The sequence below is a fragment of the Maniola hyperantus genome, chromosome 5, assembly GCF_902806685.2.
Source record: "Maniola hyperantus chromosome 5, iAphHyp1.2, whole genome shotgun sequence".
Taxonomy (NCBI): Eukaryota; Metazoa; Arthropoda; class Insecta; order Lepidoptera; family Nymphalidae; genus Maniola; species Maniola hyperantus.
Genome location: NC_048540.1, coordinates 8,739,848 through 8,763,672, shown reverse-complemented (window position 1 = coordinate 8,763,672; position 23,825 = coordinate 8,739,848). Strand labels below are relative to the sequence as shown.

At 38.3% G+C, this 23,825-nt stretch overlaps 2 protein-coding genes across 3 annotated transcripts in view; one reads left to right on the top strand and one right to left on the bottom strand.

Moving 5' to 3' along the window:
* The first annotated feature begins 440 nt into the window (after positions 1–440).
* Positions 441–15,827, top strand: LOC117982716 (LMBR1 domain-containing protein 2 homolog). 2 transcript variants are annotated; one of them, XM_034969095.2, is made up of 10 exons: positions 441–761; positions 1,468–1,649; positions 2,797–3,175; positions 8,919–9,089; positions 9,487–9,664; positions 10,333–10,514; positions 11,346–11,585; positions 12,504–12,705; positions 13,519–13,620; positions 14,829–15,827. In XM_034969095.2, the coding sequence occupies exons 1-10, from the start codon at positions 588–590 to the stop codon at positions 15,023–15,025; spliced, it is 2,007 nt and encodes a 668-aa protein (XP_034824986.1). In that variant the 5' UTR covers positions 441–587; the 3' UTR covers positions 15,026–15,827. The 2 variants fall into 2 exon arrangements, with proteins under 2 accessions (XP_034824986.1, XP_034824985.1); XM_034969094.2 differs by having other exon boundaries at positions 14,796–15,827.
* A 2,608-nt stretch (positions 15,828–18,435) lies between these two features.
* LOC117982715 (proteasome-associated protein ECM29 homolog) overlaps positions 18,436–23,825 on the bottom strand; it is a 29,758-nt gene continuing 24,368 nt past the window's right edge. The window contains exons 36-37 of the mRNA XM_034969093.2: positions 19,036–19,107; positions 18,436–18,643 (exon numbers count right to left, since the gene is read on the bottom strand). Coding sequence (XP_034824984.1) covers positions 18,516–18,643; positions 19,036–19,107 — 200 coding nt within the window. The 3' untranslated portion in view covers positions 18,436–18,515. The remainder of the gene's footprint in view (positions 18,644–19,035; positions 19,108–23,825) is intronic.

Genomic DNA, 23,825 nt, shown 5'->3' with positions numbered 1-23,825 from the left:
AGACCAAAAGTTTCTACAAATTTATTTATATTATTAATTATAATCATATAATATCACGCGGACGAAATCGCAGGCAAAAGCTAGCTGACTAAGTAGGGGTAAAAAGAAATTAAAACTGGCAGCACTGTATCCACCAAATGTCAAAAAGTTGTGAGTTAAGGTGACGACAGTGATGTGATGATGAATAAGAAAGAAATCTAAAATCAACAATTTAGCTATGTTAATAGTATGATTTGATTTAATTTACAAATCATCATAATATCTACGTTTTGTATTAGATATATAAAAGAGGTGAAAATGTTAAAACAGGATTATTGGATATAAAATGTCCGAGGCGAAACCTGATGTAGACAAACGCATTGAGTTTGAGTCTATTTTGCCTGATACAGGTATTTTATTTTACGAAGAATGCCCTTCAGAGTATGAAATTGAGAGGCCTATACTGTTGCCATTGAAATCTTCGACACAAACTCGTTTCGAGCAGCTACAACACGAGGCAGTGCAAGTGTGGAAAAATAAACAAAAAACAGCAAAAAGTAACGCAGCATAACTCGGTGTCCAGTGAAGTGTTGTAGTTATTATCAACAATGGCTTATACATTGTTCATTATAGAAATAATATCGGCGTTCGTCCTAGCAGCCACACTCTTGTATCGATATGGGGACTGTTATAGAAACCACATATTGGTCACTATGTCTGTTCTTACAGCATGGTACTTTTCCTTTGTTATTATGTTTATATTGCCTTTGGACATATCTTCAGTAAGTATTTGATAATAATAGTGTGTAAGATTTTTAGAAGAATAACTAGTCTGTTAGGCTAGAAAGCAGTAATCTAAATTGTAAAATTTTGCAATGTAATGACTTTTTAATTTATGAACTAGTTTGCACAGAAAAATTTGACTTATGACAATGTTGTGAGTTCTAAGAAACCAATTTTGATAAATATTGAAGCAGCACCTAAGGTTTGGCTGTTTGTTTTCGGACTGCAAACATACTGTATAACTATTTCAGAACCATAATGTGTATATAAGCAAACGATAAAAAACTTTGTATCGTACAGCCTTACTACATCAAGGCATGTAACAGTACGCCAAGAAATCATAGATGCGTAGGTGATAGGTAGGTAGGCATTTTGGTACTGTGTGTGAATGTATCAGTGTGCTGAAGGTGTAATAGTAATGAGAGTATATAAAAAGATAATGACTATACTGTTGTCCTAAATCTAAAAATAAGTTAGAGTTATGGTCAAAAAACTGAAATTTTCAAAACTAATCTTTCTAAAAAAGGATGTCACTTACATAGTTTTTAGTTTGGTTCTACATAGCAAACTTTTAGAAATGACAGTCTTTCTTAAATCCTATGTCTTTTGGTGATAATTCTTTCTTCTTCTAATTCTTAAACTAGTTTTTGCAGTTAACTACTTTTTAGACATAGCATGGCAGTATAAAACAATGATTGTTTGCAGACAGTGTACCGCCAGTGCCTAGACACAGCTGCTGGACTAACTACTGTAGCTCCACAGAGTAATATTACTAGCACAGAAGCTCCACCAGATAATCATTGTCAGAAACCATGGAGCTACGTGCCGGATGCTGTGTTCCCCAACCTGTGGAGGGTTGTGTATTGGACATCACAGTGTTTGACATGGTAAGTACTAGTAGTATTTTCATACACAAACCAATTTAACCATGACAAACAAATTAAATCTAATTAATTAAAACAATGAAAAAATGACTGGCATCTAAAGGTTATGGAGAGACCGAAAACATTTTAAAAATAAGGAAATAGATTGCATGTGTGAATACACAAACCAAAGGTCATATACACAACACTCCTACAATATTATACATACAATACATGACACACACACACACACACAATTTAAACATTTTTTCACAGTTTTAGTCTAAAATCTAGACAGTATTAGGTATAACTGCTTGAATTGTAAGAATTTTTTGTGTACCTGGAGGAACTTCCTTCTGCAACATAGGTTTTCCTAGTGCAGAGATTACTAGACTCTTTATTCAACATGTCCATGTTTATAGTAAAACTAGCTTTTACCCATGACTTTGTCCATGTGGACCAAATTTCAAACCCCTGTTTTACTCTTTTAGGGATTGAATTTTCAAAATCCTTGGTGGATTTCTATGTCATAATAGCTATCTATCTGCATACCAAATTTCAATTTAGCTATTTGGGACAGTATCTATACAAAACCATCAATAATAAACTGAAGAAAATGTTAAGTAACCTAAATTATGAAGCTACTGAAAAGCTAAATCGTTAATACCTACATATAATAGGAATATACACACTCACACACACACACACACTTACATACACACATACACACACACATACACAAACCTATACACCGAAACACGCGCGCGCTCATACACACTCTTAAGAAAGAACATTAATCATTGTCATTGCATATCTGGGAAAAGACTGACCCCCATGACAAGGGTTAACCTAGTTTGGGGGTCGAGGGTAATTTTAAGCAAAGTTGTAATTTAAATATTTATTATTTATTATATTATTAATTCAATCTGTCTAGTAGTTTGAGCTGTGCATTTATAAATCATTCAGTCAATCAGTAAATTCTTATTCTTATACAATCATAACTAGCCAAAGCTAGAAAATGTAAATTAAGGTTTTTTAAACAATGTCCAATATTAACCTAACTATAAGGCCATTGTATAATATTCCATCTATCTCTAGTAATTACAATAAATTATATTATAATAAACTAGTAATCAATGTTTTAGATATATTTATATATTTCCTGTTTCAGGCTCATTATGCCAATGATGCAATCATACAGCAAAGCAGGGGATTTCACTGTAAAAGGAAAGCTGAAGTCGGCCCTGGTTGATAATACCATCTATTATGGCTCATACCTATTCATCTGTGTAATACTTCTCATATACATAGCATTGAAACCAGGAGTATATTTAGATGGACCTAAGATAAAAGCCATAGCATCATCAGCGAGTAACACATGGGGTTTATTCCTGTTGATCCTGCTTCTTGGTTATGCTTTGGTTGAAGTACCAAGAAACTTGTGGAACAACTCTAAGAAGAATTACACTTTAACATACAGTTACTTCAAAGTAGCAAAATTGAGTACTGATAAGTGTGAGGCTGAGGAATCGGTAGATGAAATAATAGAGGTAAGAGACTAAAACTTATCCTTAATAATTGTTTCCACAGGAATCTCTTAATTTGGCACAACCCCAAAATTTGAAACATTGTATTTTTAGATGGTAAAACCCCTGATTTTAGCGCACAGTCGCGAGCCTACTGTTTAAATTTGTAGCGTGCACTAAAATTTAGAGTCTTTAAATGTAAAGTTCATGTTCTGCCCCTTTTTAGCATTGTTAAAAAGAAAAGAATGCAGATACTCTAAATTTAGTTTAGAGAAAGACAACGGAATCGACGCTAATATTAGTTTTAGAAAGAAAGAAAAATAAATTATTTATGTAATTGTGCCACACAATTATACAATACTGTTTATAGAGTATAAGTTTACTCGGCTCCTCCACAACTCAAGCTTTTGCTCTAAGTAAGAAGCGCCAGGATAACACTCATTGTTGTACATGACACAACCTGAAAAAAGGTTCTGGTTCAGCATTATGTATTTTAGTAGATTGATGCTCCATAGTGAGTTTTTTATAATAAATAAATAATACGTTTATTCGCTGGAATGTGGGTACATATAGGTTTTACATCAGTTGAGGTGTCTTACACATTCTAACAGGTCCTGGTGTGCAAATGGTAAATGAATATTATAACCTTAAAATTATTCTAGTTCATTACATTGACGAAAACAAAAAAAAATTGAACTTGAATACAGTATCAACGTGTCTAAACTCAGCTACTATTCAACCAATGAATAAAGCTTGTTTGATGTAACAGATTTTGATAAATAAGTAGTGATCGCATGCTACAAATGCTGGGGCATCGGGCACATCGCCTCAAAATGCCAAGGGCCGGATAGATCTGAACTATGCATGAAGTGCGGTAGAAAGGGCCATAAAGCAGCTAATTGCTCTAACAGACTGTATTGCCCAATATGCGAAGAATCGGGCCATAAAGCCATTTCTACAGGATGCCCGGAATTCAGGAATGCCATTAGAGGATCGCACCTTTATTTAAAAACATCGTAATGGATTTAAAAGTCCTTCAAATAAACTTAGACAGAGTGCGAGCTGCCCATGATCTCTTCCTAGCAACAGCTAAAAATCTAAATATCGACCTCGCCATAATCGCTGAGCCAAACGAAAAGATATCCACAGCAGCAGGCTGGGAGAGAGACAAAAGGGGCGACGCGGCTATAGTTATCTACAACAAAGGTATTACAATCAAAAAGGTAATAAAGGGAAATGGATATTTGGGACTAAAGCTATCAGGCCTCACGGTATACAGCTGCTATTTCTCACCTAATTGCAGCATAGACCAGTATAAACAAGACATAGATGAACTTAGTGATAGTATAAGAAACCAACAAGGAAACATTTTAGTGGCTGGGGATTTCAACGCTGCCTCAAAGCTGTGGGGAAGCAAAACTACAAACCACAGAGGCAAGTATCTAATGGAAACCCTCGCTGAGCTGGATCTGGTCACCATAAATACAGGGAACTTACCAACCTTTGAAAGGGGACACAAGTCTTCTAGACCCGACGTGACGCTTGTTAGCTCTGACTGGGCAGGAAAGGTGGCTAACTGGAAAGTGATGGAGGAAGAAACTCTGAGTGGACATAAATATATTTCATTTGAAGTACTGCAAGAAGAAATTAAGATCCTCCCACCAGCAACAGGGTGGAATATGAATAAAATTAACAAAGAAATATTTCAAAAAACACTCAGTTGCGAACAAATCAAAACTCCTAAAGACTTGGTAGCTGCCACGACTAAGGCATGCAACCAATCGATGCCCAGAAGAAAACGTGGCCGGAAGAAGCAAGTATACTGGTGGAATGAGGAGATAGCTGAAGCAAGGAGGGAAAGTATTGAGCGCCGAAGAACATACACACGAGCAATGACAAAGAAATACAAAATGAAGCAAGAAATTGACGTCGAAGAACCTAGAAAAGAATATAAATTAGCAAAACTTAATCTGCAGCTATTAATTACAAAATCTAGAGGTAATAAGTGGACGGAACTGTGTGAGGCTGTAGATAACGATGTGTGGGGCTTAGGCTATAAAATAGTTACGAAAAAACTAAAAAAAGGGCCCCAAATACAGATTGGTATCGAACAGATGTGCCAAATAGCCAATGTACTATTTCCGACACATGACCACTTCGAACGCTTAAAGTATCCTACCCAGGAAATATCATTGGTAACTAGCGACGAACTAAAGCGGGCATGTGATCGAATCAAGCTGAGAAAGGCGCCAGGACCAGACCTTATACCACCTGAAATAGTCAAATTGGCCGTTTCCACAATCCCCGATTAAATTACGAAAGTCGTGAATGAGATTCTCCAAACGGGGGAATTTCCACAGATCTGGAAAGTAGCAATACTACTATTGCTACGCAAAGCAAAGAAACCTGCGGACGACCCAACGGGATATAGGCCGCTATGTTTACTCGACTGCTATGGGAAGCTGTTAGAGAGAATCATACTGAACAGAATGGAAACTCTCTTACCAGACCATGGCGACTTAGCAGCGGCGCAGTATGGCTTTAGAAGCGGTAGGTCTACACTCGGTGCAATAGATAAAGTGATAACCATCGCTGAGGCGGCCAGGCAAGGTACTCGCCGTAAAAAGAAACTCTGCGCATTGGTAGCACTGGATGTTCGGAATGCCTTTAATTCGGCCCCATGGGAGTTAATACTGGAAGAAATCAACAAGAGAGGCTTTCCGAATTACATATACAACATTATAAATAGCTACTTACAGGATAGACAAATAATAGTGCGCGACAGTGAAGGTAAGAGTACGGACATACGAGTGACTAGCGGGGTACCGCGGGCTCTATCCTCGGACCAACGCTATGGAACATCCTCTACGATGACATACTGCGAACCGACTTCGGGGAGGATGTTCACTTGGTGGGTTTTGCCGATGACCTAGCGCTGGTGGTGGCTGCCCGTAAGGAGGACGATCTCATGACAAAGGCAAACAAGGCACTGGCAAATATAAGCGGATGGATGGCGCGAAAGCGGCTGCGTTTAGCTCCAGAAAAAACTGAAGCTATTATGCTGAGTGGACGCAGACAATTTAAGCCCATTACATTCTTGCTGGAAGGGGTCAGGATAAAACCTAAAGATAAATTAAAATACCTTGGCGTATGGTTTGATAAAAGCCTAACTTTCTGCAAGCATGCTGAGGAAGTATCGGAGAAGGCAGATCGGCTTACAATGGCACTGAGCCACTTAATGCCTAAACAAGGAGGCCCCAGGGCTAGCAAAAGGAGAGTATTAGCTTCAGTTTCCCACTCTGTAATGCTATATGCAGTTCCGGTATGGGGTAGAGTACTGAATTGCGCTAAATACAAACATATGCTGTGCAAGGTACAAAGGCAGATGGCTATACGAATCTGCGGTGCGTACAGAACTATATCGCTGGACGCGGTGTTGGTAATAGCTGGCCTGATACCTATCGAAAGATTGGCGAGGGAACGTACAAGAATGTACAACAGTGAAGACCAAAGGACACCAGAAGAAGAGCGAAACCGTACAATGGAAGAGTGGCAGACGGAGTGGGAAAAGGGAGGAAAAGGACAGTGGACGAGAAAACTTATCCCCAACGTAAAGCTCTGGATAGGAAGGAAACACGGAGAAGTGGATAAGTTTATAACTCAAGCACTTTGTGGCCATGGTGTGTTTAATACCTACCTCCATGCTATTGGGAAAGCGCCCAGTGACTCATGCTCGTATTGCGGTGCAGAAGACACGCCAGAGCACGCAATATTTCAGTGTGTGGAGTTCGAGCACAAAAGAAAAGAAGCCCAGGGAGAAGGCGAATCAATAACGCCTACAAATCTTGTCCCTCGTATGCTCTCAAGCGAATCACAGTGGAATGCATGCACTGAAATGTTGCGTGCTATTATTAAAAGAAGAATCTCGGATGAATGGGATAGGCAGAAAAAAGATAAAGCCTAAACTGTAAAGACAGCCATCTTTCAGATGCAATGCAAAGGTTTTACCTGAAAGATAGAGCGGAGGGGGGAGGAGGTTTTTAGTCCGTAGGCCATTGCGGAGTTGGGCATGCCGGAGGCATCCATGAGGATTTTCCTCCTCCCCGAACGAAAAAAAAAAAAAAAAAAAAGTAGTGATCGCACTATTAAATAAACTAAAATGGCATGTCTAAAACTATTGCTATCCCTTTCATAATGTTGCTTGCGGAAAAGGATAGCACTAAATTTAGACCCTATAATTTAGTTTAGTTAAGAGATTGTGTACAAAAGAATCGGCCCCATTGTTTACATTTCATCACATCTTTGAACAAAATAGACTGAGTTAACTCTTCTCCATTAAGTTCCTTCGTATGGTATCGCAAGCTACCCTATTTGTTTCACCCATACTAATATTATAAATGCGAAAGTATGTCTGTCTGCTAGCTGTTCACGGCCCAACCGATTTTCATGAAATTTGGTACACAGCTAGCTTACATCCCGGGAACGGACATAGGCTACTTTTTATCCCGGAAAATTAGAGAGTTCCCACAGGATTTTAATAAATCCTAAATACACGCGGACGAAGTCGCGGGCAATATCTAGTATATTATAAATCCAACCAGTGACCATTCACAGCTCCCTTTCAGTGTAACAGTACTGAAAGCAGAGTGTTGTAGCCGCCACGCGCGCGCCTAATTATGAAAATATTTGGTTAGTTATAAAATTTTATAATCTTATCAAAATAACCAGCCATGTCTTTGTTTATACATTAGCCTCATGTACAATGAAGATTGTAAATTATTATCAACATCATATACGATGTTATTAATTTATCAAAGCGATACAATAAAAGATTTGTTGAAGTCACAAATTTTTACAGTATTTAATATCGATTTTTATTAATCCAGTAAAAAAAAGTCACAAATAAAAAGTTTAGCTGAGCAATGTAAAATAAACGTTAAATATTTTTTTTTAAAGGATATTAGCCAAATTGCTGTCTAATATTCCCCTTTCCCCTCCAATTAAGCGTAAAGCTTGTGCTAGGAGTAGGTACGACAATAGTGCAACGGGTGGGATTTGAACCAGCGACCTTTCGGTTTTCAGTCCGCTCCTATAACCGTTGAGCTATCGAGGCTATTTGCATGGATGTTGAGAATGAGCAACCTCTTTGGATGGTATAAAAGCTCAAGCCGGATATGTATTTGTTTTGGGCACAGTTTATATCAACACATCGCCGGCTCACTACTGAGCACGGGTCTCCTCTCGGAATGAGAAAGACTTGGCCATAGTCCGATCGGTCGACTTCACACACCTTTGAGGACACACAGACATGCAAGTTTCCTCACGATGTTTTCCTAAATTAAAAACACACAACACATTGAGCGACGTCTCACAACGAATGTTGCCTATATCAAAAATAAATTATTTCTCAGTAATTATAAAATAGAGGGTCTTTCAAAATACATAAAATCCACGTCCTTTGTTAGTTTTATGTATGATAACCATTTTAAATTATCGATTAAATTAAAAAAGAACGGTAAATGATTTTGACGTCACATACCAGTATTTAGAAGCTCTCATACTAAGCGCGCGTTTGACGTTTGGTAAAAAGTTACTAATTTGACTAGTTGTCAAAAACCGAATTGTGATCGCGCCAAGTCTACACCACTGGCCACTTCTGTATAATCCACACCTCACAGACTAAACTTTGTTATAAAGCTGAAAGTAACTAGATTAATAAAATAGTTTTGAAATAAAGTTTAGTAAAATTGCTAACACTTTTTCCTAGACATTAAACTCAGTCACAGCAGCCGTGGGACCCGGTCACCCACTGCATAGACATGTGGAAACGATAGTGCAAAAGTTACCAATACAGCTACGAGACAAGCTGAACTCGCGTGCACCGCCGGAAAGACCAACGGCCCCGTCTTTCAAAAGTCTTGTGAACTTGCACAAGAAAGTAAGTATAATGAATGACTATTTAAACTAACTCATACTTATATTATAAATGCGATTGTGTGTGTGTGTGTGTGTATGTTACATTTCCACGGCTCATCTGCTTAACCGATTTTATCGAAATTTAGTACAGAGATAATTCCAATCATAGGAGATCAAAGAATTCGCACAGGATTTTATACAAAACCTAAATTCACGCAGATGAAAGCGTGGGCATCATCTAGTAAATTAATTCTATTTCAGTGCCAACAGGTACAGATTGGCATCTCCCGCTAAATTCGCTACAAATGTTTCTTATATAATGCAAGTGAAGTTTATGGGATTTTGTTTAGCAAGGCATTGCAATTTGCAATGCATGCAGGGTGTGTGAGCTAGTTGTGAATAAAACGGCATAATTCCAGACGATCAAGGCGTTGCACGTGCTGCAACGCACGGAGACGCAGTGGGGTTTGATGCTGGAGCGCATCTTCCACCTGGAAGACGTAGCAGCCAACGCGCGCTCGCCCGACCACCGCTTCCAACACACCTTCCACACGCCGCGTCCCCGGCTGCAGCGGCTGCTCTACCCGCCTATCATTGGTATTTTTTATTAATGGCCCGTATTATATAATGACAATAAAGAACGTTCATGTAACACGGTTCCCGAAAATCCATTCTCGCTCATAGAGCATAGAAATAATTAGAAATTGAGACTCTTAATCTAGGGTCGTGTGTTCGGGCCCCACGTTGAGCGCCAGTGTGGCTGTTAGGCGGCAGCTTTAGGGTTCTGAAAGGTTCTGAATGAGTCGAATCGGTGACACGCTATTTGGTTGAGGCACGAGTACCTGCCGCGTTTTTGCCCAATTTTACCAATAAAATAGCTCATTATTTTGTGTGTCATTAAAATGACTTCTGTATTTGAGTCGTCTCATTCAGAACCCTAAGGCTGCTGCGCAACAGCCGCAAAATTAAATTAAACAATAGAATACTTGCATCTCTTAGTATTTACCTAATTTTCTTTAATAATAATTTGTGCATTTCCTAAATCTACACCACGATGACTTGTGCTTGTGCCACACTGATTCCCGCTGCCACGCGCGTTAGTTAAATTTTTGGTCTTTTTGAAAAATTTAAATGAGCAAAATGTCTATCTGTAGTTGCACGTACGATTGAGCGAGACAGAGTACAGACTACAAAATTGTACATACAATGTTCGTAAAGAAGCTCTGTTTATGTCATGTGTCCCACACGGCTTTTATTTTGTTCAGAATGGTACTGGGAGTGCCTCCTTAAACAGTACTTCCTGAAGGCCATGGCCGTGGTGACTTGCGTGCTGTCGGTGGCGGTGGTGTGGTCGGAGCTCACGTTCTTCTGCAAGAAGCCCGTGCTGTCCATCTTCGCGAACATCAACAACGCCGCTAAGGACAGCTACAACTATGCTGCTATCGTCGTGAGTATTCCGTTTTTAGCCTTATCTCACGAGGCTAACCTAACCTCACTTAACTCCCAGAATTACTGTTTTGGAATGGAATAGAATAGGATATATTTTTATTTATAACCCTTTCATTCTGGGGGCCAGACCCATGGTCTGTAGTGAGCCGGTCATGGGTTGATCATGATAATGTTTTTATTCAAGTAAACTTTTACAAGTGCTTTTGAATCGTCCAAATAATGTACTACTGGTTCGGAATGCCGTTCCTACCGAGAAGAACCAGCAAGAAACTCGGCCGTTGCTATTTTCAAAGTGCAAGTTCATTTGCCACATACATTTATACATGGTACACGGCGCATGTCGACAACTAGTTTCCTCGCGCGACTCGCAGTGATTGCCCGCGCGTTACAAACGCAATTACTCGTGAAATTGCCTCCAAATTACATCATGTCGATGTAATTTCTTCAGGGGGTTGAAAAGTGTACATGCTTCTACGACAATAAACTTGTGGATTATGCGAAAAGGTGTTGCTGAAAAGTCTTGGAATCGTGTGGGAAAACTAGGTATATTAAAAAGATTGTGTCTTCATCAGAAAATACAGACAGAAAATAACAGTTTCAGCACTACTGGCAACACCTGCTGCCAACTAGTAGGTGTTGCAGTTTCCCCATATAAGAATTACCTAGAATGATACTGTACGTATCAGATATGTATCAGATTTTTACAAATTAAAAAGGGATTTCCGTGAGTTTTTTTAGAATGGCCAAACCCTTTTCACTCTGAGACCTATGCTCACCTGTGCTCAGCAGTGTGCCGAAGATGGGTTGATGATGATGATTTGTATTCCAGTCGGTATCAACGCTAATGATCGCATACATGTTCTACTGCGCGTATTCGACCGTGCTCAAGATCCGCCTGCTCAACCTGTACTACCTGGCGCCGCATCACCAAACCAACGAGTACAGTCTCATATTCTCCGGCATGATGGTGTGTCGCTTGACGCCGGCCATGTGCCTCAACTTCCTCAGCCTTGTGCATATGGACTCGCACGTCATTACAGAAAGAGTCATGGAGACCTTCTACACCCAGGTATGTGTTTTTTTTAAAGTTTTTATTAGTTTATGAAAGAAATCCATCAATCAATCAGAATCAAATTGACATTCAAACTATTGAGAAAGCAAGTGAAGTGGAAGCGGGCAGGCCATGCTTGTCGAAGCGAAAAGTCCGAGAGTTCTCTACTCTGGGCCTGCCCGCTTCACTTAGCATCTGCATTCTGCACGTACAAATGATATGTATAGTGTGGGGTGCCCTCCAGCAAGTTAAATCAACAATAGGGGTGTTGCCAACTAATCAAATCAGCAACTCTTCTCTCTTTTTTTCTTCGCTCTGGGCTGGTTTCTGCACTTAAACGTTTCCGTCTGTTGTGCGGGATCAGCAACTCTTAAACGTCAAAACGTGCGCTTAATATAGAAGCTTGTATGAAATAGTGAAATGTGACGTCATAAACATTTGGCGTGCTTATTTGATTTAAACGATAGTTTAAAATGTTTATTTAATTTAATTTAATTTAAAACAACTTTATTGTTACTAAAATTACAGAGAGTAAGAATACAGGATACACTTAAAAAACAAAGGGCGACCTTATCACTAAAGTGATCTCTTCCAGGCAACCCATACTAAACTTTATTAAACTTAAAATCCAGAATACGTTGTTAATTTTACGTATTTTAGAAGCCCCTCTATTTAATAATAACTAAGAAATAATTTATAGGCAACATCCCTTTAAAAGGGTGACGGGGTAATGCCTATATGAGGAAGACTCATATGGTTGCGCTCATTAGTGAAGCCTCATGTCCAAAATGTTGGCTCGTGAGGTAGGTTGCGGGAGGGTGACAGTTGACTTATAAATTAAAAAACAATGCTGCAGTAACCCTCGCGCAACCCACACCCTTCCTCACGAGTCATCTCAGTCAAGCGGTACATCTATAGATTTTCTTTTTTTTTTAGATAATGGGTCACATGGATGTCCTGGGTATAATCGCAGAAGGATTCAACATATACTTCCCTATGCTGGTGGTCATACTGTGCCTGGCCACGTACCTGTCGCTGGGCAGCCGGCTGCTGTCGCTGTGCGGCTTCCAGCAGTTCGTGGGCGACGACGAGCTCACCACCGACTTGGTGGACGAGGGCAGGGAAATAATGAAGCGAGGTTTGTATTATATACTGTAATTTTAGCGTTCCGTACCCGAAGGGTGCCAACAGGACCCTGTTACTATGCCCCCGCTGTCCGTCCGTCAATCTGTCAGCGAGCTGTATCTCATGGACCGTAATAGGTAGAGCTCAAATTTTCACAGCATGTGTATTTATATTGCTGCGATAACAAAAAATAATAAAAAATTCAAAATGGCTGCCATGGAAAGTGTTATTTCTTGTACGATGGTACGGGACCCTTTGTGTGCGAGTCCGACTCGCACTTGACTGATTTTTATTTAATTTTGTCACTATGGGAAAATTTAAAACATCTCCTAGATACAGGGAAACTGTCTCAGGAATCATTAGGTTTTTGTGAAAGCTATTTGTGCAGTCAATTTTTTTGACAAGCGTGAGTTGTCCGTAAAAAAAACTGTCTAAATTTTTTTAATGCCGATCGACTCAGTTTCACGTAAGGAAAAAATCGGGCAGCAGAAGTTCAAATTCAAGTAAATGTTTCAATTTTTTTTATTGGAGGTTGAAATACAAAGGGATAGCAACACCTTTTAGGCCTGTATCTATATGATAAAAGGAAAAGCTAACTGTCTGACTGATCTATCTATCAACACACAGCTCAAGCTACTGGATGGATATGGTTGAGATTTGGCATGCTATAGCCACATAGCTATTATAACATAGACATCCGCTAAGAAAGGATTTTTGAAAAAACAACCCTTAAGGGAGTAAAATAGGGGTTTGGAAATTGTGTAGTCCACGCGGACGAAGTCGCGGGAAGAAGCTAGTATAAGTATAAATTTGTTTCCTAAAACAGAAAAACGCAAACGGCAACGTGCTGAAGAATCTATGGCGCGGCGTCGGGACTACAGCGAGCGCTTCTCTAACTACAGGTCTGCCAGAGACGATCAGGACGGAGGTAATACGACTTACATGATATTCACTTGTAATCTGTTCTTTACAAACAACCTTTATCTAAATCTAAATCCATACTAATATTATAAATGCGAAAGTGTGTCTGTCTGTCTGCTAGCTTTTCACGGCTCAACCGTTCAACCGATTTTAACGAAATTTGGTACAGAGATAGCTTGCATCCCGGGGAAGGACATAGGCTACTTTTTATCCCGGAAAATTAAAGAGTTCCCACGGGATTTTCAAAAACCTAAATCCACGCGAACGAAGTCGCGGGCATTATAAAAGGAAAAAGCGACTAACTGACTGACTGATTTCGCTAAAAAAGGATTTTTGAAAATTCATCAGCTAAGGAGGTAGAATAGGGGTTCGATGTCCACGCGGATGACTTCGCGTGTATAAGCTGATTACAAAAATAAGTTGCAAATATTTGCGTCAAAACATCGTGGAGGTGTAAAATTACGTGTTACCTAGAATTTCCCATGCAGATTTCCTCCTTTTCTTTCCTATTCCCAGAAAAAGCGTGTGATAAATTGAACTATCTGCTCTCTAGTTGTAGCACTTCTAGCACTCTAGTTATTGCTAGAAGTGTTTGTTTCGCCACCACAGCTTTGAAAATGCACACAAAACAATACCACAGCCTAAATACATACATCAAGACTTAGAAAAGAGCGGCGAGACGCGGGAAGGCAATATACCGAAGGCAAAAGTCGGCAGAACAAACTAATTATTTTTCCTAGTAGTGCATCAGTCATTTGGATATGTATAGTACCCCTGTTGGGTACTATACATATCGAGATGGCAATTGGGGAGGGAACGCCCCGCACACCAGCACAACCCCCGCGCTAAAACGGTGCGGGTGACGTGAGGGTGTGCGGGGCGACCCTCCGCCTCGTACCCCGATTGCCATCTCAACCTGTCGCGGCCTATAGGTGCTACGACCGTAAAGCCGATTCGTCCGCAAACATCAAGGGCGTCGTCTCACTGTATGTATTTACTGTGTTCGCGCTGTAATAAACAAAGCTTCCTAACCCACTTCAGTCTGTGTTTTCTGTTCATTTACTGTTACTTTCGTTCTTGTGGTGGTAAATAATAATAATAATCACACCTCCAGCACTATCGCCAACACTGCACTAAAAACAATAATATTATCAGTTATTGTGCATGTCGGTCACATTCCAGCCCGCACCGGGCTCCTCAACGACGTCGACTCAGACTACTACGTCTCTCCCAACACCAACCAGTCCTACAAGCAACCTGACGCGACGTACGCCCGGCCGGAGCTCAGTATAGAGGACGAGCTCGACCAACGGTTCGGGGACAGCACCCTGCCTTCCGTGAGGACAGAGTTTGACGGCAGACGACGGGAGAAAATGACCATGCCGCCGAGAGGCCTGTTCGACGATGTATAGTCCTATTCTTAGGCGCAACGTATACTTACAGAGTTGAGTGGAGCCGATTCGCAGCGTCTTTTTAATCGACTTCCAAAAAAGAGGAGACACATTAACAATTTAGGCCGAGGCCGATTGAATAAATCGGCCCTAAATCATGTCTGAAGTTTTTGTGGAAAAGCAGTTGCTTTCTTCTGTCAATACTGTTTAGAGTTTTTTTAATATTAACGGCAGCGCGAGGAGCTAATATGTAAATGGGGAAAACTAAGACAGACCGAAGATCCGAAATTTTGCTGTATAGTAGAAATTAAGAAAATATGCGATCTGTTGCGAGATGACACGGTGATTTACGACACTTATCTACACATCCAATTTTGTGAAGGTATACAGACTTTTGCTATATTATTTTCAAGATACTATGATAGGATTACGGTATCCTATGAACGGTTGGATTTATTTCTATTGCCGCTAAAACAAATAATAAAATTTAGAAATGGCCGCCATGTAAATTGAAATAAAGAAAAAGTACATAATCTTATACGATGGTACGAACGGAACCCTTCGTGTGCGAGTCGGACTCTCACTTGACCGGTTTTTAGTGTTAGGGCTTATCCTCAGACTAGAACAATAAAGTCGCGCTATGAAATTTTTGTCACTTAAATTAGACTACCATTCTACCATATTACTTTTAAGTATTAGCATTGTTGTAAAAAATCGAATATTGATGATGAAGCCATTTAGAACTTAAATAATTCATCTGCGCATAGTTTGTAATTTTGGTTTTATAGTTTCGAAAATAGAGAAAGGACTTTTGTAGTACGTACATTTTTCGCTATAATATTACAATTAGATTATTTTTAATTAAACTGGCAAAATAAAAGAAGGTTTGCCTTGTGCTAAGTCTTTTTTAGTTTTCATTGATAAGGTGCCTAAAATTTGTAACAATGAAATGAAAATATTAAATAGTTGCGTATACCTTCATGAATTAGTATAATTTGTATATTTAACAAATCATAGGCAATTAATACTTTATGAAGTACTGTAGAATAAGATTTATATCGATTATTATTTATGTGTATAAAAGACTAAAGTGATTTTATTTGTACAAAATATTATTTAGTTTTGTCCGTTGTTTTCGTTACGTATTTAATTGATTTAAAACTTTGTTAAGTATACCTGTAATAAATTGTTTTAATGTACAGCCCTATTATAATTTATTTAAAAGAAATCTAATCGCATTGTACCTATGGCTTAATAGTTTTGAGAATGTACCTATAACCATAAAGACATGACGTTTAGTCTGTCTAGTGAAAGCTAAAAAAGGGCGGCTTCAAAAAACGTAGACCGTATATAGTCCGTCCAAAATGAGTTACACGCGCCATTTAAACTCTGTGTCTATTTAAACTAAAATCCTAAAATCGTACTTTTGACATAAAATTTGACATATAAAGTTAAAATGGCGCGTTAGGACTGAGGAGCCCTTTTTTACGGACTATATCCCTGTGTATAACTAGGAATTATGGAGTGTAGAGTTAAGGAGCACGATCTCCGTTTTTGACTAAACCAACATTGCAGGCTTATCGACAGATAGATAAATTGATTACTAACCCATTTACCCAAGTCTAAAACTTAGGCTAAAATCTGAACGCACTTTGACTTTTCTCAGTCTTAAGACACTGTTAAAGAGACAGCGTTATATAGCTGGCAAAAATTTGGCCCTTTTTAACAGTGTCTTAAGTCTAAGCAAAGTCAAAGTACGCTCTATAGATCTCAGCCTTAATTCCCTGAATCGCGTATTTCGTTTTTATTTTTGGGCATTCAAAGTCAAAGCCATTATTCAAAATGAGGTACCAATTTGTACATTTTTTGATTGTCAATCGTTGAATTTGTAAAATAATTTAAGTAATGGTGATATTTTTAAAACTAAAGCTTTGAGGGTTCCAAACGCGCCCTGGTCTGAGAAGAGCCCATAGTGAACTCAGCGGAGTATTCTTTTTATTATCACCATTTCACAATATCACTTTTTTTTTTAAATCTTACAATAAAACTTAAAGCTAGCCTTATCTAATTACATATAAATCATGACCGCGTGGAATGGTGTGATCCGTTGCGCAAAAAATGAGCCAGCCCTTCTGTCACCAGATGAGGCTATTAATCGCGGTGAAATGTCTCGTAAATTTTTTTTAGCACTAAGACTCCATGGCCCCAGGGTCTCCACGGCAAGCGGCACAAAAATGTAACTCTCTATAAGAGAGGCATACTTGCGCCGCTTGCCGTTTTCAGCTGTTTCTGCTGCGGCTCCCGGTCTTGATGCTGTCTTTCTGATATGACACGGGGCCAATGTGTCAACGCAAGTTGCGTCCCACATTAGCGCCCGTCCCCGTTCCCAGGGAACCAGCGTCAATCCATCAGGTCTCTTGCCATCATCCCGACTAATCCCTGCCGGCTCAATGAGCGCAGGAATATTTATGGTGGCAAGAGCTCTTTTAATTGTATCGTTAAGAGAGCCATGCCTAAACAGCCTACCAGAGCTGCTTTGGCAAGAGAGTCCGTGGATTCCAAATTTATCAACCTCTTTTCCACACGGACATCTGTGCTGATGGCACAGTGGTGTTCCCAATCTGAGACCTAGAGCCACACGAAAACTTTCGTTATCTAAAAGTGTGCCGAGATTTTTTGATGGCAAGGCATGCAGCCAATACCCAGATTCCTTTTCGGATAATGCTAGAAGCCTGGCACGATCTCTGTCACTTGTAAGATTTTGAACCAAATTCGTATGTGTCAGTTGTCAATATCACTTAAAACTTATTAGATTAGTCTCAAAGCCTCAACACTTAATTTAAATAGTTTTGTGCTATTTTATAGTTATCAGATTAACCGATGTGCATTAACTAATGTTGCCAGACCATGTTCTGTGATAATCTTCTCAACAATAACTTTCGTAGTAAATGTTAGTGATAACGGATACGTGTATAACGCGTAAAATTTAAGTCCTTACGCGCCATTTTAACTTTTTGTGTCAAATTTCATGTCAAATATACGATTGCAGTCCTTATTTTAAAGATAAACTGTACTTTTGACATGGCAGTTGAGCCATAGAGTTGAAATGGCGCGTGATGAGTCATTTTTTACGGACTATACATACTTATTCGCTATTGACGTCAATTCAAATTATTTTTACTTAAAAGTCTGTACAAAATGGCTTCACACGCGCCATTTTGACTCTATGGGCCAACTGTCATGTCAAAAATATGTAAAGTGTACACGCCAGAGTAAAAAGTACGGTTAACCTTTAAAATAAGGACTAAAATCGTACTTTTGACATCACATTTAACACAACACAAGTTAAAATAGCGCGTGAGAACTCATTTTTTATGCATGATATTTATTATTTTATTATTTTTTATTGATCCAAAAGAAATAAAACAAAATTCTTATGTGGAAACTCATATATTGGATATATTTTATGTCAGTTTTTGTGTATAAATAAAAAAGGTAACACTGGTGTCCACTATTTAAAATAGACTTTTATAGCATCTACTTTTGATCTCAGTTCGTGTGAGGATTCTTTCGACAAGTCTTGAGCGTATTTTTGGTAAATAGCACGTAATTTGTTTATCTCTTCCGTTTTCTTTAGTTCTGTAACAACACACAAGTATAAATACAGGTAATACAAGGTTTATCTTATCCTTTTTAACCGACTTCAAAAAAGGAGGAGGTTCTCAATTCGTCGGAATCTTTTTTATATTTTTTGTATAGTAGGTACCTACCTACCATTGATATAAATGACTACATATGGTCGGTCAAGCGAACATAATTTTTCACGGTTTAGAAACCAAATAAATCAGCGCCATCTTCGATACTAATATATCTTAGATACTAATGAACGACCCGTTTGAAATCCAGACGTCACTGAGGTTGCATTGGTGCATAAGCAATAATGAGTCGGTGACATTTTCTTTGTTCAATAACCCTGTCCATATGAAGTAATATATAAATCTATGGTACCTACTTACATATTTTAAGCTTACCTATTAAACGTTTGATCATAATTTCCATTAAATTAAGCGCGTCTCTCCTATTTCTAACTTGATTGCTGTTCTCTGAAAAAGAAAAAAATATTTCATCAAGCAATGTTAAATGAGAGAATAACAACCTTCGCTGACCAGTTACCACACAGATTTTGATTTATCTTTAATTCCATACTAATATTATAAACGCGAAAGGGTCTGTCTGTCTGCTACCTTTTCACGGCCATTCCGTTTAACCGATTTTTACCAAATTTTGTACAGAGATAGCAGCATTCCGGGGACGGAATTAGGCTATTTTTGGCCTGGAAAAAATGAGCTCCACGGAATTTCAAAAAAAAAAAGCAGATCTACGTGAGTGAGATAACTAGAATAAAACGAAATCGCCCTCCGAGTTTTTAAAATGCATTTCAATAGCGCAACGCGATGACCGTCTATATTATTATGTATCATCATCATGACCCATCGCCGGCTCACTACAGAGCACGGGTCTTCTCTTGAGAAGTGTTTTGGCCATAGTCTACCACGCTGGCCATGTGCGGACTTCACACACTTTTGAGAACATTTTGAAGAACTCTCAGACATGCAGTTTTCCTCACGATGTTTTCCTTCACCGTTAAAGCGAGTGATATTTAATTAATTAAAACGCACATAACTCCAAAAGTTAGAGGTGCGTGCCCGGGTCGTGTGATGTTGTCGTTGGAGGTTCCGTAGAGTGGATAGATGTGTAAATCAAACACGTGTGAGCTGTTCTATGTCCCGTTTATTACTGCTACTCAATACTAATACATAACCCCACTACATCACCGGGGTGGTTTTGAAAAAAAAAATGTTGTAATACAATTTTTTTTTTTTGATAATATAAAAATTATTTAATATAAACTTGTTTGATTTCCTTATTACCTGACACATAGAAATAAGCTGTTCGAAACATTCACAATCTTATAGGTAAGTTACAATTTAAAATATAATGTACTTAGTAGGTACAATACGATGGTACATACATGTCATCGTAATGAAATATAAAACCATTAGGCACTTATGATACAATGTTAGGTAGTTACCTACCAGACTACAATAATAATATACTAATAATAACAAGCGTAGGTACCTCGCGTATTCATAAGTAAAGAAACATGAGCTAAACACTAATACTAGGTGACATATGGTTTTGTCCTATTTTTATGGACAGTCTCGACATTTTTACCGTTTTGCACTGTAACATTAGGTCCATCTTCACTTAACACTGTATAGGGTCCATCGTATAGCTTATCCAGTTTTTTACCTGTTTCATTTTTGATCAAGATTAAATCATCTTTCTGATACTGAATGGGATTACACTTTTTGTCCCATACATGTTTCCTTTTTAATTTGCTTAAAACTAAATTTTTATGCGCTTCCTTAGATGCTAACTGTAGCCTATACTTAAGCTCAAGTGCATAATTATCTTGGCTGTATAGTGGCTCTACTACATTACTTCTTAAATTACTAGGTAAACTACAACTATTGCCAAATACGAGTTCGTACGGTGTATACTTAGTCTGTGTATGGACAGTAGTATTGAATGAGAAACACCAGAACTGAAGCCACTGACTCCAAGTTTCTGGATGTCCGTCACATAATGTTCGCAAATATGCAGCGAGATGCTTATGAGTGTTTTCTAAGGAGCCTATCGACTCATGGTGATAAGCTGTAGAATTTATTTTTTCAATTTGAAGTAGCTTACATACCTCTTTCATCGTTTCTGACTGAAATTCGCCGCCTTTGTCACTCGCGACAATTTTGGGTAGCCCGTAACGTAACACGAAGTTATTAACAAAGGCTCTTGCCACACTTACTGTATCTTTACGCTGCAAAGGGTACGCCTCGACGTATTTACTTAGCTCGCATTGTAAACTTAAAATATAAACATTACCATCTATATCTTTATCTAAAGGACCTATGATATCTAAATATACTTTTTCGAAAGCTTTCGACGCTGTCGTCGTCACGACCATCGGCTCTACTATATTTCTAGAATACTTATTAGTTTGGCATTTGCCGCACTTACTTACGTATCTCCGTACATCGGATTCTAGCCCTGGCCAGAAGTACTTACCTTTGATGTTGCTGATCATGCGTTGTACACCCGCATGGCCACTCGTAGGTAGTAAGTGATAATCATGTAGTATGCATATCTTTTCTTCCTCATTATGGACTCGTTTTACTCCTTTTAATATATTTATCTGCGGTCCGGACCATTTTTCTCTACTTTTTATCTCATTTATTAACTGTTTTATGAACTCTACATTTCTGTCATCTCTAATTATACATAAATTTTTAATATTCAATTCACTACAAAATACGCTCAATAAATTCGCAAATTCGACTCGCGTAAAATGCGACATATAATTGAGGTTTATGTAGATAGACTGAGTTGACTCCTCATATGCTAAACATTCTCTTTCATATGATAATTTCCTCTTACTCAATTTACTTCCTAACATAAATTTCAATTCTACGTAATCACTCGGTTTCCTTAGTATCTCTGCGACTCTTGGTTGGCCAGACCTTGATTCGACAGGTATACAAGGATCCCTCATGTCTACCTTCCTATTCAACTCCTCTTTATCTAATCTAGCTTTCTGAGCTCTTGTCATTACTAAGCTAACTTTACTATTCAATGATTTTAATTCTTCCGAACTTATGGTCACCCTACTCAGAGCGTCTGCGACGTTATCACTGCCTTTTACATACTCAATTTTAAAGTCGTACTCCTCTAACTGCAATCTGAATTTTAAAAGTCTTGTTGACGGATCTTTCATGCCAAATAAATAAATTAGAGGTTTATGGTCGGTTTTAATGATAAATTGCTTACCGTATAGGTATGGTCTAAAATGTTTTATACTCCAAACTATCGCCAAAAGCTCTTTTTGAATAATTGGATAGTTTAATTCCGCTTTATTTAGAGGTCTACTAGCGTAGGCTACGGGTTTTAAATCTTTATTACACAAAACTGAACCGATAGCTATGCCTGACGCGTCAGTTTGAAGAACGAAAGTGTTATTATCAGAAAAATCTGGGTATTGCAAAATGGGGGGTGTAATTAATTTATTTTTCAATATTTCGAAACTATTTTGACATTCTTGTGACCATGAAAATATTGCATTTTTCCGGCATAATTTATTTAATGGTAAGGTGATTTCAGAAAAGTGTGGAATGAATTTTCTATAATAATTGCAAAACGCTACAAATCGTCTAACCTCGTCTGAATTTGTAGGTATCGGGTAGTGTTGTAGCACTCTTACTTTTTCTGGATCGGGTAGAACACCCTCAGCTGACACCACGTGACCTAAATATAGTAACTGTGTTTTCATAAATTCGCACTTAAGTGGGTTAAGCTTAAGGTTCATTTTTCTGAGCCGTTCAAATATACTTATTAATTTTTATTGTGAGTTTCCCTGTTTCTCCCAAATACTATTAGATCATCGCAGTAAATAAAACACTTTTCGAAGGTTAATCCTGACATTGCTATTGACATAACTCTAGAGAATGCATTAGGACTAATTTTTAAACCCATGGCTAGACGCTTCATTCTGTATTGCCCAGTACTCGTGGCAAAACTGGTAATATCCCTACTCTCGGGGTTTAAACTGACCTGATAAAATCCTTGATACAAATCCAAATGAGTGAAATAAATACACCCTGAAAGTGAATCTAAGATGTCCATTATATTTGGTAAAGGAAACTTATCGTCCTGAATTGACTCATTAACCTTCCTATAATCTATCACTAAACGCCATTTTTTCCCGTTTTCTGACTTTTTAGGCACCAGTAATATTGGGCTATTCCATTCGCTATTAGATGGTTCTATTATGTCGTCATCGAGCATACGTTGTACTTGTTTATTAATTTCTTGCTTCGATGCCTGTGGCAAGCGATAAGGTTTTGTATACACGGGTTTGGTGTCGGGTTTCACCATAATCGACTGTTCTACAACGTTCGATACACCTAGCTTGTCACCTTCTAAGAAAAATATGTCTGAGTATTTAGAGCATATTATTTGAAGCGATTTTTTCGCGGTGGGGTCTAAATGGTCCAATTTCAATTCTGCTAATAATTTTTTAACACGGCTAACATGTTTTTGAGATTCGCTAAATGAACATAGGTTATAGTTTTCTAAATAGTCAATGTTTCCCGATTGAATAATACTCGATTTAAGTATTTTTATAGGCTTTTCATCCGTATTCATTATTTTTACTGGTATTTTACCTCTATTCGGCTTTACGATACAACCTGCCAGAAATACGTTTTCATGTAATTGTTTCGGATGTATAACACAATCTTTATATAAGCTTTTACTAACACTCAAATAATGAATTGACTCGCTACGTGATGGAATAGTTAAGTATTCGTCCGACTCTACGGTTTTGCTAGTAGACTTACATATTCTTAAGGTACATGTTTCATAATAATTAAATTGTAACGTAAGTCTGTTCGTAGGCAAGTCTATGTTTGCATTATAAGTTCTGAGAAAGTCTAGCCCGATAATTCCATCCGCTCCGCATGGAACGTTATCGAATAGGTATAACTTGTGGCGAAATATGAAACCGTTTGCTGACTGTAGTGGAACATACGCTAAGCATGTCGACTGTATTTTTCCACCTATACCTTTTATAACTGTAGTACTTTGATACTTTTTACTTGATTTTGAATAATCTGACTATTTATGATAGATAAAGATGCCCCTGTGTCCAATAAAAATTTGCATTTCCGATTACCGATAAACAAATATATGAAATCTAACCCTTCAC

Bases quoted from the DNA above. Each gene is read 5' to 3' on its own strand.
- LOC117982716 (XM_034969094.2), top strand. From the start codon at position 588: ATGGCTTATACATTGTTCATTATAGAAATAATATCGGCGTTCGTCCTA. The intron at 1,650-2,796 runs GTAAGTACTAGT...TTCCTGTTTCAG, and splicing joins ACATCACAGTGTTTGACATG to GCTCATTATGCCAATGATGC. The intron at 9,090-9,486 runs GTAAGTATAATG...GCATAATTCCAG, and splicing joins TTGTGAACTTGCACAAGAAA to ACGATCAAGGCGTTGCACGT.